Source organism: Pavona decussata, unplaced genomic scaffold, assembly GCF_977016875.1.
Source record: "Pavona decussata unplaced genomic scaffold, jaPavDecu1.1 SCAFFOLD_58, whole genome shotgun sequence".
In the NCBI taxonomy this organism is placed as follows: domain Eukaryota; kingdom Metazoa; phylum Cnidaria; class Anthozoa; order Scleractinia; family Agariciidae; genus Pavona; species Pavona decussata.
The window spans coordinates 2,769,833-2,788,847 of NW_028145480.1; the positions used below are offsets into that span (position 1 = coordinate 2,769,833).

Here is a 19,015-nt window from a genome sequence, read left to right on the forward strand (position 1 = left end):
AGTGGGAGAGATCGCGCTCGCTTATACCGAAGCGTACCGGTCTGGAGAATCCCACGGAAAAATAGGGGGGCTGTGAACAGTAGTTTAGACACTCTCCCCGGATCGCGCTCGCTTATACCGAAGCGTACCGGTCTCGAGAATCCCACGGAAAAATAGGGGGGCTGTGAACAGTCTAATACAGGCACCAAGACAAGCACTTATATTGTAGTTGATAGTACATCGAGTGCGTGGCACAAATCGTCAAAATGGCGTTTAAACCAACCAGGACACACCAAGGGACAATGAAGTAAAAAAGTAAGAAGGCTTTATTTCGTATTATTTTCAGTGTCTTTCCGGCGACTCAATCCAGCGAGAGTCTCAATAATATGGCTTATGCGAACTTCTGCAATTTCAATCAGTTAATTATCAGTGCACATTTCACGTATAAACGGCTCCGAAATCTGGCTCTTAAACACGCAAGAAAACTGAGGAAACCACAAAGTAATACAATAAGTACATTGTATTTTTTCAATTACTCTAGACTTACCACTTCCATTTACAACTTCAAATCAGCTGTAAATAACCTTGTTTCACACTACGATTGGGCAACCTGTCGTGTGACCACTTGAATGTAAAATATACTTTAGTTTAGCGCTATTATCCTGCAGCGCTATTTCTCAGAAAACCACGTAATAAAATCCGTTCTGATCTGGTGAAAGTGAAAACATTTGATATTTACGTCACGTAAACTGAGCATATGAGTATGCGCAAACGGGCGCTGTTCCATACTGCTTGATCAACAACTGTTTGATAGGAGTGCCTACAGCGACCAACGAACATGTCTGTAAAAGAAAACTGGCAAACAAAGAGACCCACCATCAGAGAAAGAACCAAGTTTATGCTCAACAACCATCTCTTCAGCGATGTGAAGTTTGTGGTTCGTAAGAACGATGGTGAAAGCGAAAGTATGCAAGTGATTCCAGCTCACAAGTTTGTGTTGTCGATTGGCAGTCCTGTGTTTGAAGCCATGTTTTACGGTGAGCTAGCGGAGACTAGAGACTCTATTGAACTGCCTGACTGTAAGTCCGAGAATCTGTTGGAGTTGTTTCGTTACATGTACAGTGATGAAGCGAATTTGAGCGGAAGTAATGTGTTGGGAGTGTTATACTTGGCTAAGTAGTACATGGTGCCGTCACTCGCTGATAAATGCACGGAATATTTGCAAAAACATTTAGATCCGTCGAATGTTTTCAGCATTCTGCCACCGGCTGAAAAGTATGAGGAGAAAGAGCTGGTGGGTCGATGCTGTGAAATTGGATGGATATGCGACAATTGAGAGATCCTTACTTGAAGCAGTAGTCTCAAGAGATACTCTGACCATCCAAGAGATCGATTTGTTTAAAGCTGTTAATCAGTGGGCAACAAAGGAATACGAAAAGCAAGGTTTAGCAGCAAATGGTGAACTGAAAAGAAGGATTCTTGGCGAAGAGATTATTAAGGCGATCCGCTTTCCATTGATGAAACTGGACGAATTTGCCTCCGCTGTCCTTGATGCAAGTATTCTTACTCCAAATGAAGTGGTGACCTTTTTTAAATTCTTTAGTTCATCATTGACTTCTCCAGTGGGATTTCCAGATACCAGACGGTCAGGAACAAGAGCCAAGACTGCAGTCCTTTACCGATGTGGCAGATTTGTATCGAAGTCAGGCGATCCTTGGAACTATATTAGTGGGAATAAGGACTTTCTTGGTGTTACTGTGGACAGAGATATAACGTTGCATGGACTCAGTCTCACACGCTTTTCTGTCACTTTATCTTACTCGGCCCAATGATGTGCGAGCAGTACTGACCCATTTAGCAGTTAACGTCGGTTCACAGCCGTTGCTGAGGAAGAACAGCACAGACAGCACCAACTTGAAAGTGTCCGTGTCTCCCATCGGTTTTTTCCAGGACTAGACAGTGGGAGTGCCGATGGGGAGCAAACTTTGGACCCAATTATTTATTTTGTGTCATTGGCCACATTGAGAATTAAATCTTTAATCAGTATGAAGGAAGCGTACTGGAGTTAGTAAACGCTTCATCGGCGACATCGTGAGAGCCACCTGCAGTACCATGGAAGAGATCGAAGACTCTGCTAATTTTGTCAATGGTTTTGGTCCCAGTCTTGAATTCACTTGGGCATATCTGATGTACAACAATCTTTTTTTAATCTTTACATGAAACCATCTTCTGATCGCCTCTTCACCTGCATCCACTATAAAGAAATTGACACACATACGTAGCTAAATAATTCATCCTCTCACCCTGTGAAGACTGTGAAGTGTAAGAACTCTATTTCTTATAAACAGTTTCTCTGTTTGAGACGCAACTGCAGTGACGAGTAAGACGGCTTAAAAAAAAAACAAAACAAAAATAAAAACGAGGAGGCGTCTACTTTTGTATTTCTCAGGATCCGTGGCTACCTGGCAACACAAGTAATAAAATTGAACACGCCCGGAACAAGGTACTGATGTTAAGTATCAGCTACCCCTCGTGAAATCATCTTTTAGAAAGTACGATCAAAACTGAAAACCAACCAGCAATCCCTTGGTGCTGACATACCATACTTCCAACATATACTTGTTAAGCCATCACGACCAATAACTTCCATCTGACACGGCAGCTATTTTCTAACCTGACGTATTTTATGCGCATATCGTCGCGATGGAAACCAACGTGACTCTCTGGTCAGGCGCAATATCAACACCACAGCTGCGCCTGTCGGATGATGATCGCGGTACGTTCCCATGTGGCTATTCACGGTGCAATACTTGCGTTTACACCAACGCATTGCCCACTATTAATGAGTTGCATGTGACGTCAAGGCGGCCAAGTTGGTGGACAGGAACAATGAGATTTTTCGCCTCTGGGAGTTACCTTTCATTTTTATGCAAACTTTGTGAAAAAATTTTCTTTTGTTTTGTCCACCAACATGGCAGTGTTGTAAACCACCTATAGACACTCCCGGCGGACGCGCCCATTTTCATCCATTCTAGATATACCTGTACCAGCAACAACGCACTGTACCTTATTAAGGGATACGCTTATATTAAACGCTGATACTATTGTTTACATTGGAGAGACGGGAAGACGCCTTGAGGACAGATTCAGAGAGCATCTACACTCTACAAGACCGTCCTAACACAGAACTGCCTGTGAGCCGATTCTTTACATCACCCGGTCACAGAATTGACGAAATGCTGTGTCCGTTGTCTGTTCCGGTTTTTGAAATAAAACTAGACCTATGCCGTTTCGAAGCTTTCCTGATACTCCGACATCAGATCCTCCAGCCAGGAGGGCTCAATGCTTACTCTGGAGCACAGTGAGCGCCGCGCGTTGATATAACGTATGTTTTGAAACGTTTTCACTCATTTTATTCAAAATCTCTCACGCGCGCGCTTTTAATTTTCACCAGTTGCATTTTTTCACCACTGAAGACTCGAAGCAGTAGCGGGGATCAGAAACGTTTAGTAAATATCTTTTTCAGCGCAGGTATCTACAGTCAAAACAATTTTAACATATTCAACCCGCCTTTTTCTCGAACAATTGCGCTACACAGTACAATTGTAATCTACTTTTAGGCTTCCCAATTTGCTTACATGCATTTCAGTTATTTTTTTAACGCTCATTCATATAAACTGAGTATCAGGTTTTCTGCGGTTCCTTCTCTTTTCAATAGATCAGGACACTTCACAAGAGACATAAACCCATACTTCTGTAATTATGGCCCACTAAAAACACCTTGCGTCGGAAAAGCATGCCGGACTAGTCGAAGTGCTGCATTAAACCTGTCCTGCCGGCTATATATACCTTGTTTTCCCCGTGGTCCCCTGCATTCAAAATAAGGCGGTGCATCTTGTACAATTTAATTGCATACAACACCAAAAGTTCTTATTTCATAGTCGATATTTCCTCGGATGGACCCAAATCTACAAAATGACGTTTAAAACGACCAGGACACACGAAGGGACAATAAATTAAAAGTAACAAGGCCTTATTTCGTATTATTTTCAGTTTTACTTTTGGGATACTGATATGGCTTATGACTGAGCCTCTATTAATTCCACACAATTTTCTGCACATGAAGATAAGTACGTTTTTTGTCAGTTACTCTAGATATATACCACTACGATCTACAGCTTCAAACCAGCTGTAAACTGATTAGCTTGTTTCACGTTCTACGATTGGGCCGCGGCCTATGGTGTCCTGCCGCTGCGCTATTTCTCAGAACCACGCAATAAAATCCGTTCCGGTCTGGTGAAAGTGAAAGAATTTGATATTTCTGTCACGCAAGCTGAGCATGGTGATGTGAGTATGCGTAAACGGGCGCTATTCATGTTCGATACTGCTTGACTGCCGATCAACAACTGTTTGATAGGAGTGCCTACCGAGACCAACGAGAAGAGATTTCGAAATTTTGGACGCCTTCCAATAGCCAACATGTCTGTCCAAGAAAACTGGCAAACAAAGAGGCCCACCATCAGAGAAAGAACCAAGTTTATGGTCAACAACCATCTATTCAGCGATGTGAAGTCAGAGCGATGGTGAAAGTGAAAGTAAGCAAGAGATTCCCGCTCACAAGTTTGTGTTGTCGATTGGCAGTCCTGTGTTTGAAGCCATGTTTTACGGTGAGCTAGCAGAGACTAGAGACTCTATTGAACTGCCTGACTGTGAGTACGAGAATCTGTTGGAATTGTTCCGTTACATGTACAGCGATGAACTGAATTTGAGCGGAAGCAATGTGCTGGGAGTGTTATACTTAGCGAAGAAATACATGGTGCCTTCACTCGCTGATAAATGCACGGAATACTTGCAAAATAATTTAGATCCGTCAAATGTTTTCAGCATTCTACTAACGGCTGAAAAGATTGAGGAGAAAGAACTGGCGGATCGATGCTGGAAGGTTGTTGACAAGGAGACAAAAGCGGCAGTGAAGTCGGATGGATTTGCGACAATTGAGAGATCCTTACTCCAAGCAGTAGTCTCAAGAGATACACTGACCATCGAAGAGATCGATTTGTTTAAAGCTGTTGATCAGTGGGCAACAAAGGAGTGCGAAAAACAAGGTTTAGCAGTAAATGGTGAACAGAAAAGAACGATTCTTGGAGAAGAGATTATTAAAGCGATCCGTTTTCCAAGGATGAAAGAAAAAGAATTTGCCGCTGACGTCCTTGACACAAAAATTCTTACTCCAGATGAAATAATCGCCTTCGTTAAATTTTATAATTCAACGTTAACCTTTCCAGTGGGATTTTCAGAGTCCAGGCGTTCTGGTCCCCTTGATTATCGTTACCGATGTGGTAGGTTCGAGTCTGCAGGTGCGAATCGTTGGGGGTACGGTGGTAAAAAAGACTTTCTAAACTTTTCTGTGGACAAAGGCATCATGTTACACGGACTGTGTTTGTTTGGCAGCGAGAACAATGACTACAAGGTGATATTAGAAATAAAGGATTGCAGTAATAATTCTACTGTAGTTTCCAAAGTAGGAACGTTTTCTTCAAAACGTATGCAATATAAGCACAGTCATTATTTCGGATTTGAAATTCTGTTTGACTCTGCCATTGATTTAAAGAAAACCACTGACTATCAAATCGAATCCTTAATATCCGGTCCAAGCTCTTGGGGAGGGAGTGATGGCCTATGTGCGGTCCAGATCTCTGGTGTGACGTTTAGTTTTTCTACCAGTGTAGGGAAACGAGGTAACGGAACAAATTATTCAAATGGTCAGTTTCCTGAATTTCTGTTTTCAGTGTAAGTTTCTATTACGGCGGACGATTAATTAAAGAAAGCCGCAGGAAAGAGAAAAATACTGAAACCGTTTTCGTTTCCTTCCCTTCTTGAATAACGAAGGACGAAGCACACTTAGAACGATCCAGAATATTTACTTTGGTAACTAGGCTCCACTGTTTTTTATAAGTAAACACATTTTAGGTTAGGTTACTCTGTAAAAAGGACGAGTTCTTTTTTGAATATACAGCAAAATAATGTCTGCCATTTAAGATGTAAGAATCATCGCCTGGAACTTCAGTTTTGTTGAAGATCAAGAGAATTTTTCATTGAAATTTGACTGGGGTTTTGCCATGCTGAATTAATGATTTAATATTCTTGCTTATACTAAAAATATCTTAAAAACTTTATGACGGAAAAAAAGCGTTCTCAAAAAAGAGCAAATCGTAGTTACTAGTTTCCGAGGTAGTATAAACCACTGTTATCACTGTTTTATTATAGCTATATTTAAAAAAAAATAGTTGTATAAAAAGTGTGAAGAGATTTTGATAATAAAATATAACTATTGTCTAATTGCACCTTTACATGTACTGAATGAAAACAAAGAAGAAAATATACACCCAAATTCAATGAATCTGTCTTCTGCTCATCTCGCCTAAAGTCCTAACTAATCTGAAAGGACGGACTGCCTTTGTTAATCATTTCTTTAACGGCCTATTTGTTTTTTCTTTACATGAGAATATTCGAGTATTCAAGAACCGACGCCATCACTAGGGGCATCAGTGACTCTGAGTATTTATGCAACGTAACCATTCTGCCATCTGAAGGATACAACTGCAAGAGAGGATGAACTAGCTCATCCTCTCTTAATGAAATACGCAATTCAATTTCAATTTCTTTCTCCTTGAGAAAAACTTTATTCGCTCATGTGTGTATAGGCATCGATTTAGACTCAAATTTAAAACGTGAAGGGGAATAAATATTCGTTGTAAATTTAGCAAAACCCTGTTCAACGAACCATGGGAGGACACTAAACAAACTGACTCCCAAGGATATTGCTCAGCTTGGCCGACTCTTTGCACGTTCCGATTTCCAAGCGAATGATCCTAATTATAATTGATGCCTTTTTCAAGACGGTAGTTTTAATCCCGGCAGTGTTGTTATGTTATGACAGAGCTGAGATATTTCTCTTCGTGTCCATTGGTAACTGACCACTGCCGCACGCGGGATCGGAAACGCGTAACGACGAACACGCCATAACAAATAGGAGTGGTGCAAAAAAATTGGGGCTGATAGCGGGTTAGTAAGAGTCTTGAAAAATAATTATTTGGTTTTATTTAGTTTCGACTTCGCATTAATACTTCCAGTTGTGTCTACTCAATAACTAGTATAGCTAAAGGTATATTAAATTTTCCGGGTTTAAAGGGGGCAATAACTGTGGTGAAAACTGTACTTTTGCTTAAACAGAAAATTGATTTTAGTAGCGAAACTGACGAGGGTGGGGAGGGAAGGGAGATGGGTCACAGCTTCACTACTTGCAACATTTTGCTGTAGTTACAGTCGATACAAAAACAAGGAAGTCATTTGTTCGCTGTGTAGCGGAGGGAACGATACCAGGCTGATTTGGTAGTATCACTGCTTGTGTGCGTGCGTTCTCCCGCTGCGCTATTTCTCAGAAAACCACGCAATAAAATTCGTTCCGGTCTGGTGAGAGTAAAAACATTTGATATCTCAGTCACGCAAACTGAGCATGGTGATGTGAGTATGCGTAAACGGGCGCTGTTCCATACTGCTTGACTGCCGATCAACAACTGTTTGTTAGGAGTGCCTACAGCAACCAAGAAGAAGAGATATCGTGAACTTTTGGACGCCTTCCTACGACCAACATGTCTGTACAAGAAAACTGGCAAACAAAGAGGCCCACCATCAGAGAAAGAACCAAGTTTATGCTCAACAATCATCTATTCAGCGATGTGAAGTTTGTGGTTCGTAAGAGCGATGATGAAAGTGAAAGTAAGCAAGTGATTCCAGCTCACAAGTTTGTGCTGTCGATTGGCAGTCCTGTGTTTGAAGCCATGTTTTACGGTGAGCTAGCGGAGACTAGAGACTCTATTGAACTGCCTGACTGTGAGTACGAGAGTCTGTTGGAGTTTTTTCGTTACATGTACAGCGATGAAGCGAGTTTGAGCGGAAGTAATGTGATGGGAGTGTTGTATTTGGCGAAGAAATACATGGTGCCTTCACTCGCTGATAAATGCACGGAATATTTGCAAAGTAATCTTGCTCCGTCAAATGTTTTCAGCATTCTACCAACGGCTGAAAAGTATGAGGAGAAAGAGCTGGTGGATCGATGCTGGAAGGTTGTTGACAAGGAGACAAAAGCGGCAGTGAAATCGGATGGATTTGCGACAATTGAGAGATCCTTACTTGAAGCAGTAGTCTCGAGAGATACTCTGACCATTGAAGAGATCGACTTGTTTAAAGCTGTTGATCAGTGGGCAACAAAGGAGTGCGAAAAACAAGGTTTAGCAGAAAATGGTGAACAGAAAAGAAAGATTCTTGGAGAAGAGATAATAAAAGCGATCCGTTTTCCAGTGATGAAAGAAAACGAATTTTCAGCTGTTGTCCTTGATGCAAAAATGCTTTCTCCGGAAGAAGTGATCATCTTTTTTAAGTTTTTCAATTCAACATTGGCTACTCCAGTGGGATTTCCAGATACCAGGCGGTCAGGAACAGTCCTTTACCGATGTGGCAGATTTGAATCGATGTCAGTCGATCTCTGGCGCTATAATAGTGAGTACAAGGACATTCTTGATTTTACTGTAGACAAAGATATAACGTTCCATGGTGTTTGTTTGTGTGGCAGCGAGAGTAATAGCTATTCTGTTTCTTTAGAGACAAAAGATGCCAGTAACAATTCCTGCCTTGTCTCAAAGTCAGGAACATTTTCTTCAAAACTTCTACAATATAAACTTACTAACTATTATGGGTTTGAGGTTTTGTTTAACCGTCCCGTTCACTTGAAAAAGAACACTAAGTACCAGATAGAAGCTTTAATATCTGGTCCATCATCTGGGAGGGGTACAGGTGGCTTAAGTACCGTGCTATGTACTGGTGTGACATTTACATTTTCAACCAGTGATTCAAGTCCTCTTCACGGAACAAGTTGTGCGAGAGGACAATTTCCAGAGTTTCTTTTTTCCCTTTAAGGTGGCTAGAACCAGTTTTCAGCTTTTTGACAGTTTGAAAGGATAGGACAAAAAGATAAACCAAGGCCATTGCAACAATTTTGTAGGGTTGAATTATATAATTTATAGTTGACCAAAATTAAGTGTTATTTCGGCACTGACGGTTTCCAAGGCAACATTTTCAAAGGATTTTTCAGATCTATTTTTTAGCTTGCTTGTGGCACCAATAATTAAAAAAATTAACCCGGTGACCCCCTGTTTTTTTTTAGTAATAGCTTTTGGCATTTGAAAAGGAAAATGTACAATAATTTTAAAAAAATTCTACGGAACGGATTTTTTGTAAAATGGGAAAAAAGACAATTTTTACGCAGTGAAAATTTCCTTCCGTAGAATTTTTTAATTTTTTTTTCTGTTTCCTCTTAATAATAACATCATAATGAAACAATAAAAAGAGGGGGTCAACGGACTCATTTTCAATTAAAAGCCTTCGTGAGTTTAGTAATTTCCACGCACGTCTTCGCGCTTTTAAAATCTGGATTCTATAAGATCAATAGTTGCTCATGATCTGTTCTGACTACCGCTGACTGTTGCGTGTGCTCGTGCGGGCAGCTTCTCCTTGGAGAGTTTCGGAGTCAGTTGATCTGCTGTTTTCAGTTGTTTACTGCTTAGAAGATTACTTATACAGCCGTTACAGCCTCCTGGACTCACCTTGAAGGATTTTCTCACAACTTTTGGCTAGATTAGCCATGTTTTTGTCAAATAGCATCGAGCGAAAGTTTGAAATGGACCAAACTGCTTGCAGAACACGTGTCAGTGACCGTGTCAGTCGGTGTTTCTGCAGAATGTCGAGATTGCAAGACTTCTAAATTGTACAATGCTGAGCTTCTTTATGCGAGACTTTTTTGGGTATTTGTCCTTATTCTTCATGGTTGTTTTCGTCGAAGCATACAACGATGGCGGCCAACATTCTCTTCGTCCGTGTGACTCGCGGTGTCCTCGCTGATGAAGTCGGTGGAGGCAGGATGGCGAGCAGTGTCAGTCAGTTATAAATGTTGTGTAAAGTTTGTGAGGGTCGTCGTAAGAGTGACCGTTGAGGACAAAAAATACAAACTATAGAATGTGGCCAAGACGATCAAGCGAGATAATTTGTGGTAGTATTTCGGTTCCCCATTTTATATAAAACATTTTGCGAGTCCTTGAAGCTCCGTCACGATCGATCACTAGTTTTGCCGTTCAAACTTAACTTTGAACACCAGAAACAATTTGACCTGAACATAAGGAATTAACTAAGGTCGTACATACAGTCTCGGATATAGGCGAATTTCGTTTAAAACAGAACAAAAGTAACGTAGCAGGAAAAAAGCCGCGCGCCCCCATATTTGTTTTGATTTTTAGTCTGGCTATCGCGTGTCTTTCGCGCGTGACGCACGATAGTCATACCTGCTCCCCGCGCGAGGAAACTGGTACCAGCCACCTTAAATCTTTAGTCAATTTAGATTTTGTCATTGCATCAAATGTCAAACTGCGTTACCCAGTAAACATAAAGATACGGACTTAATACCAGAAACCTATAAAGGGTGATAGAGAATCAGTTTGTCTGTAAAGAAAAGTTAGGTTGAGAAATGTAAAATCAAGGCTATTATTTCAAGTATGAAATTGGAAGTTTATAAATAATCTAGAAGGTCTGTTGGATATAGGTGCTCTGATTAGTTAGACAAATGCTGTTTAGTTATCTTGTGATTCCCAAACGAATATTAAACAGGACTGAATAATTAATGATAATGTAAGGTCACGATTGGTAAATTAAAGTGGAAATGCTTCAAAGATTGAGCGTGCACTTCAACAACATCATAATTCCCCTAGAAACGATTGGGGAGTTGGCTGTAATATGTAACTGTAAAATATAACTTGAATCTACACAATATTTTCACACGACATTTCTGAAAAACAGAGGTTTTTGTTTTTACCATTTAAATTTGTATAGGTTCATCTGCTGTGTTGTAATACCTTTCAATTTAATATCTAGGGTGCTTAACTTTTAGCTAAAAAATCCGGAAATTTCGGTTTGAAGTCACGTGGTAAGGTAAAGTGGAAATTTTGGAGTACCTTCAGAGGGGTATTCTTCTTTTTCCATTCGGAACGGAACGGCGGAAAATTCGTTACCATTTGAATGAATCCTCCGTTTCCACGCCTTTTCCGGCAAGAGCGGGACAAAACACCTGATTGATAAATCAAGCGCAATCTCATCCGGTTGGTCCGACGAATTCAGAAAATCCCTTACCATTGTGCAACGGTTACTTTAACCGAATTTTCCTATAAATGGTAAGCACCCCTACAAAAGTAGATGTATGTTTTGTTTCCTGAGTGAAAATACTGTGTATAAATAGAGTTACTCAATAAGGTTATCTCATCTTATCAAGTCAGTGGACATTGAGTTTTGTAAATTATAAGCCATGACATCGCTATACAGCCGAACCTCTTGTTGCGACAATTCCCCTAAGTGACCTTTTTTCCAAAGATACCACCATTTTCCCGGTCAATTGACTCTATAGTAGCAACCTCTAGCAAGCGGGAATATGACCACCGTGTTGTTAGCCTACGTGTAGCCGTACCCACCCTCCTCCTGTTTTTCTTCGAGGGGTGGGTACGGCCACTCGTAGGCTACCGTGTTGTAGCGATGGCGTATACCAAAATAATATGTTCAGCTAAATTGCCTTGTTTTGTTTCAAGTGACCTTTACACAAACAATTAAAAACAATTAAACTACTATTAGCGTCGTGTTTTTTTTAAATGAGTTTCAATGAGCCGTTTTAAGGGCTGTTTGCTATCTCTGTAGTCTTCTGCTTGGGTAACCCGTTCAAAAGTGGAGAAGCCTGTTGTAATCCACGTTGAAGTAGAAACGTGTGTTCTTCTTCTGGTCTGCATTATTCACAATTGCAACAAAGTCTCCTTGTCTCGCACGTTTTTCTGTTACCGTTATCTTACTCGGCCCAATGATGTGCGAGCTGTACTGACCCATTTAGCAGTTAACGTCGTTTCACAGCCGTTGCTGAGGAATTAAGAACAAAACATACAGCACCAACTTGAAAGTGTCCGTGTCTCCCATTGGTTTTTTTTTTCCAGAAGTTGACAGGGCGAATTTTATATACCAACGGGCCGAACTCGATAGAACGCAGAGGTCGAACTTGAAGTGCGGGGGTCTAACTCGAACGGGTCGAACTCGACACGGGGCGAAACCTCCTGCTACCGATGAGGAGGACGACTTAAAAATAAAAAAAAAAAGGAGACGTCTACTTTTGAATTTCGCAGGATCCGTGACTACCCAACAGAAGTAATTGAACGCGCCCGGAACCAGGTACTGATGTTAAGTATCAGTGTCCCCTCGTGAAACCGTCATTTTGGAAAATTCGAACAAAACTGAAAACCAACCAACAATCCCCTAGTGTTGACATACCATACTTCCAACATACTTGTTAAACCATCATGGCCAATAACTTCCATCTCTTAAAAAATGACCCTGACACAGCAGCTATTTTCTAACCTGCACGTATTTTATGCGTGTATCGTCGCGATGGAAACTCACGTGACTCGAGGATCTGATCAGGAGCAAACTCAACACCACAGCTGCGCCGGTCAGATGATACTCGCGGTACGTTCCCATGTGGCTATTCACGGTGCAACACTTGGGTTTACACCAACGCATCCCCCACTATAGACACTCCCGGCGGAAGCATCACCATCCATTCTAGATATACCTGTACCAGCAGCGAACGTAGTGTACCTTATTAAGGGCTAGGCTTGTATTTTAAACGTTTATACTATTGTCTGCATTGGAGGGACGCGAAGACGACTGGGGAACAGATTCACAGAGCATCTACACTCTTCATGACTGTCGTTACGTAGCTTTACGTAACAGAGACTTTACCAAAGTGGACGCCGCACTTGATACAACGTATGTTAATACGTTTTGTTTTTATTCAAAATCTCTCACGCGCGCACTTTTTCAGTTGCATTTTTTCACCACTGAAGACTCGAAGCAGTAGCGGGAATCAGAAACGTTTGATAAATACCTTTTTCAGCGCAGGTATCTATTCAAAACAATTTTAACATATTCAACTCGCCTTGTACTCGAACAATTGCGCTACACAGTAGAATTGTAATCTACGTTTAGGCTTCCCGATTTGTTAACATGTATTTCAGTTATTTTTTTAAGCTCATTCATATAAACTGAATATCAGGTTTTCTGCGGTTTCTTCTCTTGTCTATATATCAAGACACTTCACAAGAGACATAAATCCATACCTCTGTAATTATGGCCCACTAAAAACACCTTGCGTCGCAAAAGCATGCCGGACTAGACGAAGTGCTGCATTAAACCTGTCCTGCCGGCTATTTATCCGTTGTATTCCCCGTGGTCCAATGCCGTGATTCGAAATTAAGCGGTGCATCTTGTGCAATTTAACTGCACACAACACCAAAAGTTCGAAAAAGTACTTATTTCATAGTGGATATTACCTCGGATAGACCCAAATCTACAAAATGGCGTTTAAAACGACCAGGACACACCAAGGGACAATAAAATAAAAGTAACAAGGCTTTATTTCGTATTATTTTCAGTTTTCTCTTTTGGAATAATTCGGCTTATGAGAGCCTCTACAATTCCACTCAATTTTGTTCACATGAAGATAAGTACATTTTTTTTTCATTTACTCTAGATATATACCACTACGAACTACAGCTTCAAACCAGCTGTAAACTGATAAGCTTGTTTCATATAGTACGATAATACGAGGATTTTCGACATTCCCATACATTTCCTCTATTAATTCAAAACACAGACGGTCACACAGTTTATGTGGGCTCCCTGTAGAAATACAACACAAGCAATACGCAATAACAGAGGCCTGTAAGAGATTTTGATCATACAGCATCAATTTATGAGTATGATTATTGAAGAAATAATTGACATACAATAAACTTGAAGAGAATCTAGCAGTTGATAATAGAGAAGGGCTGTAATTTCAGTCAGCAGTGTATTAGTTTCTAGTATCGGAACTGTTACTCTAATGATGCTTAGTTGGCTAGTGCGCATGCATGTACTTCACGAACTAATGAACAGGAACAATAATAATAAATAAGTGTATGACACGGATAAATTAGTCTAAATGATTGCGATATACTTCACTCTAAATCTACTTAGCCGCACTGTGAAGAGAATCATTGTAAATAAAATTCTCTCGCAATTCAGTTGAGGTGCATTTATATGTGCATGCACTTTCCTCTGGTCACAGTGGAACGAACTATCAGTTCAATTTATTAAGTCAGTTTAATCTAGTCAGTAGTGAAGAGAACACAGTTGTAAATAAAATTCTCGCGATTCAGTTGTGTGGAGAGATGATGGTTGTGTATAATTTATGTGCCGTTCCTCTGATCACAAGCGGAACGAATTTATCAATTCAACGCGCTGAATTGAAGTTCAGCCACGAGTGTCTTCTTGTCCTTTTCTTATTTTCGACAGCAAGAAACTACGATGGTTCTCGGATATTATCGGTACTGAATTTTGGTAACTTTACCGATAAATGCATGAATCATCGCTCTAATACTAGTGTGATCTTGTTAGTTCACGGTCTGGCTCAAACCCCTACACCATTCCCGTACCCCCACCCCCACCCTCCTATTCACTGGAAAGCAAGAGAGGATGAAGCCTTCATCCTACCTTCATCCTCTCTTGCTGGAAAGTCGTTCCTCCCATGACCACTACTCTTGGTATCTTGGTGTTCTTTTCTTTTCATTACAAGTAGACGGACCATCGTAGTTTCAGGCCCGATCAGAGAGTGAATTGGCATTCACCAAAAAAATTTTACTTTTAATATATGGATTCAAATTTAAGTTCGTTGATTTTCATGGGAATATGTCATTTCAAACCGGACCCGAAACTATATCAGTAGAATATAATGAAATAAAAACAATTCTATTTTATTTCTGACGTAATCTTAAATATCTATGGAGAAAAATGGAAAGTTCGCAATTTTATTTGGTTTAATAATTAACTCCCCACACCATGTGGGGTGCCTGCACCTGCATAATCTTTACGTTTCTGTGTGCTTGATTGCACAAAGAAACACCCCCAAGAAATTTAAAATGAGACAACGACAAAAGAAACGTTTTATTTCGTTTTTCAAAATGAGGCAATTTTGCTGGGACAGACACCTTAAATGCAGGCAGTCGCTGGACAATACAGTATCACATTTAACATCAAGGAATTAACGCTTGTGGATGAAATACCTCGAGTGTGACCATGGTCAGCTGTAATTAGCAGCATTTTCTGGCCCTGCAGTTTCTCAGAAATCCATGCAAAAATATTTGCGTACAGCTCACAATCCGTTCAGGTCTGTAACGCAAACTTCGCCTTTGGCGATGCAAAGTAATATATCAAAAACGAGGAAGAGTGTTTCCTCCGATTTCCAAACACCGAGAAGCAGGTTGGAAAAACCAGGCGCAGCCGAGTTTTTTTTAACCAACTTCGAGGTGTTTGGAAATAGCAGGAAACACTCTTTCGAGTGTTTGATATAGCTTCTCAAACTGTTGATAATTCTTGGAGAAATTCGAAGCAAAAGTTCACAAAATTTTATGATAATTAAGATCGCATTTCCAAACCTCCTTCACGGTAGTGTTTCCTTTTTTTTCTCTTCATAAATTAATAATGAGTTTGAGAATGTACTATGCATAATGACGTGCTCTGTTCCGTATACCGCTTAAATGGTCAACAACTGTTTGTTTGGAACGTCTACAGCGACCAAGGAGAAGAAATATCGTAAATTTCTGAACGCGTTGAAATAAGCAGCATGTCTGTGCCAGAAAAATGGCAAACAACAAAACCCACCATCAGAGAAAGAACCAAGTTCATGCTCAACAACGAACTCTTAAGCGATGTGAAGTTTGTGATTCGTAAGAGCGATGGTGAAAGAGAAAGTAAAAAAGTGATTTTCGCTCACAAGTTTGTGCTCTCGATTGGCAGTCCTGTGTTTGAAGCCATGTTTTACGGTGAGCTTGCGGAGACTAGAGACTCTATTGAACTGGCTGACTGTGAGTACGAGAGTCTGTTGGAATTGTTTCGTTACATGTACAGCGATGAAGTAAATTTGAGCGGAAGTAATGTGATGGGAGTGTTATACTTGGCGAAGAAATACATGGTGCCCTCACTCGCTGATAAATGCACGGAATATTTACAAGAGTATTTAGATCCGGCAAATGTTTTCAACATTCTACCAACGGCTGAAAAGTATGACGAGAAACAACTGGTGGATCGATGTTGGAAGGTGATCGACCGACAGACAGAAGCGGCAGTGAAATCGGATGGATTTGCGGCAATTGAAAGGTCCTTACTTGAGGCAGTAGTGTCAAGAGATACATTAAGCGTGAAAGAGGTCGATTTGTTTAAAGCTGTTGATTCATGGGCAACAAAACAATGTCAAAGGCAAGGCTTATCAGTAGAAGTTGAATCGAAAAGAAAGATTCTTGGTGAGCGGATTATTAAATCAATACGCTTCCCAGTAATGAAACAAAAAGAATTCGCAGCTGTTGTCATTGACGCCAAAATTCTAACTCCGGATGAAATATTCACCTTTTTCAAATTTTTCAGTTCGACTTTGACTTTTCCAGCGGAATTTCCAGAGACCAGACGGTCTGGTGTTATTCAACAGTGTGGGAGATTTCAATTTGTGGCAATCTCGAGGCCTTGGAATTACATAGGGGACAAAGATCGTCTTGATCTCACTCTGGACCAAGATATCATTTTACATGGACTTTCTTTATGTGGGAGCGAGAACAATTACTACAGTGTTACTTTGGAGATAAAGAATGCCAAGAACAACTCTCGTCTTGCCTCAAAGTCAGGAACATTTTCTTCAAAGCAACTGCAATACAAAAGTAAAAAATATCATGGATTTGAGGTTTTGTTTGATTCTCCAATTAACTTGAAAAAGAACGTTAAGTACCAGATAGAAGCTTTAATACAGTCGGACCTCTATTAAGCGGCCACCCTGGGGACTTTGAAAACTGGCCGCTAATAGAGGTTGGCTGTCAAATAGAGGTATCGAATACACCACTTTACTGACAACTGAATAATTCGGGACTTTGGAAAGTGGCCGCTTAATGGAGGGTGGCCGCTTAATAGGTGGCCGCTTAATAGAGGTCCGACTGTATCTGGTCCACCATCCGGAGAGGGAGAAAGGGGCTCCAACACTATTCAGTGCGATGGTGTGACATTTACATTTTCATCCTGCGCTTCAGGGTATACGAACGGAACGTCTTCTACGTCAGGCCAATTTCCTGAATTACTTTTCTCGGTGTAGGTCTTAACTTTGTCAAGTCAGCGGACTTGATCACAGAATTAAAGATAGAAATACAATACAGGCAATCCACAAGACCAGAAGCCTCTAAGAGATTTTGATAACACCACAGGTAGCCCAGGCTCTACGATTGGTCTTGACCTTTGTAAGATAACTCTTCCATCAGCGTCACGTCATTTGAGCATCAAGGTAACCATTGACTACACTCTGTTTTTTTTTTTATAAGAACGTTTTTTATAAGAACGTCGAGGCTGAGATTAACCAAAATTTTAAGAACGTATTAAGAACTTTCCTCAGGCTGAGAGTAGACTAAGAACTTTTTTATTTTGCTAATCTGTATATAAAATCAAGGTAACAAATGGAAATTAACCAAAATACGCAAGGGCATGTTTTGTATAACATTGAAAATGGTGACACACATCTCGGTTTGTCATAATCAGCCGTTCACATACCATATCTCAGCAGGAAATATGCACTTTGATAGGTTTCCTGGTCCTAAAAAAAAAGAGTGTATACCATGTAATTTAAGCCCATCTTAAGAACGTTTCAGCCTCAAATCGCAAAAAAAAAATATAAGAATATTCAGCCTCAGCTCCAAAATTAGACGTTCTTGAAAAAAAAAAAAAACAGAGTGTAGCGGAATTATTAGTGTTTGAATGAGGAAAAGTATCGCATTTGAAGGCAAAATTAGAAACTAGTTTTCAATAAAAAGGTTGCACCTGAACTCCTTTGTAGTTCCTTTTGTGTCCTGTGTGGTTTCTGAATCGGAGCAGTCCTTGGAACTAAACCTCCAAGAAATCGCTTCAAATCGACCCAAAACCATAAAGGATATATAATCACAGAAGTAAGGAAAGAAATACAACACAGGCAATACACAATAGCAGAACAGTCTGTTAGGGATTTTGATAGTACAGCACTAGTTTATATATGTATATTAAATTAAGAAAACAATGATATATGTATAGAAAATTTTTTTTCTGACATGTTCCAAATTATTTGTAAGCGTCGATTTAAACTCAAATCTAAAACGTGAAGGGAAAAACAACCTCGCAAAACTTTGAGCTTTCCTGATACACGCAGTGAAAAGCGTGGGAAATATTCGTTGTAAACCTAGCGGAACCCATTGAGGACACTAAATAAACTGTCTCCCAAGGATATCGCGGCTCAGCTTGGCCGATCCCGTGCGCGTTCTGAATTCCGAGCGAATACTTCTAATAGATGCCTAGTTATGGCTCTAGTTTCGTTTCTCTTGGCAACTGACCACGGCCGCACGCGGGAATCACGAACCGACGACCACATCAGAAGAAAAACACTCCTTCGAGAAATTGGGGCCGATAGCGGGTTAGTAACAGTCTTAAAAATATTTGGTTTTATTTTGTTTCGACTTCACATTAAGGGGGCAATTTACCTAAATTTGAATGAAATTTAAAGAGGTTTTAAGAAGGGATAGAAGAAAGAAAATGATTTTTGGAACACCAACAGACAGTTGATACCCACGCAAGAGCACCCCGGGTTGTTAGTGGACTAACTGGTATCCGTCTATTAATTATTAAATACAAATTCTAAATTTTAAACTTCATTAAATCTTCAATATTTCTTATTTCTCTTAATTTAACCAATCCTTCTAAAATAAACTACTCCTCCCAAATATATCCAAAAATCACCCAAAAATTTACAAAATACCCCACAACACAGATTCACGAGATAATGATAGGGTTTTTGGATTGCTTG

General features: G+C 40.2%; 2 protein-coding genes and 2 pseudogenes across 2 annotated transcripts; all 4 read left to right on the top strand.

Moving 5' to 3' along the window:
• The window catches only part of LOC146479661 (uncharacterized), a 153,003-nt pseudogene that overhangs the window by 49,805 nt on the left and 84,183 nt on the right, over positions 1–19,015 (top strand).
• Positions 4,306–6,318, top strand: LOC146479668 (BTB/POZ domain-containing protein 6-like; annotated as a pseudogene).
• On the top strand, positions 7,547–10,836 carry LOC146479669 (BTB/POZ domain-containing protein 6-like). Its single transcript, XM_085110507.1, has one exon. It carries the CDS (start codon positions 7,632–7,634, stop codon positions 8,952–8,954), a length of 1,323 nt encoding a protein of 440 aa, XP_084966633.1. The 5' UTR covers positions 7,547–7,631; the 3' UTR covers positions 8,955–10,836.
• Positions 15,648–17,449, top strand: LOC146479670 (BTB/POZ domain-containing protein 6-like). Its single transcript, XM_085110513.1, has 2 exons — positions 15,648–16,950; positions 17,125–17,449. The coding sequence occupies exons 1-2, from the start codon at positions 15,779–15,781 to the stop codon at positions 17,285–17,287; spliced, it is 1,335 nt and encodes a 444-aa protein (XP_084966639.1). The 5' UTR covers positions 15,648–15,778; the 3' UTR covers positions 17,288–17,449.

Coding starts and splice junctions, on each gene's coding strand:
- LOC146479669 (XM_085110507.1), top strand. CDS start 7,632: ATGTCTGTACAAGAAAACTGGCAAACAAAGAGGCCCACCATCAGAGAA.
- LOC146479670 (XM_085110513.1), top strand. CDS start 15,779: ATGTCTGTGCCAGAAAAATGGCAAACAACAAAACCCACCATCAGAGAA. Junction 16,951..17,124: donor CAGATAGAAGCTTTAATACA/GTCGGACCTCTA, acceptor GCCGCTTAATAG/AGGTCCGACTGTATCTGGTC.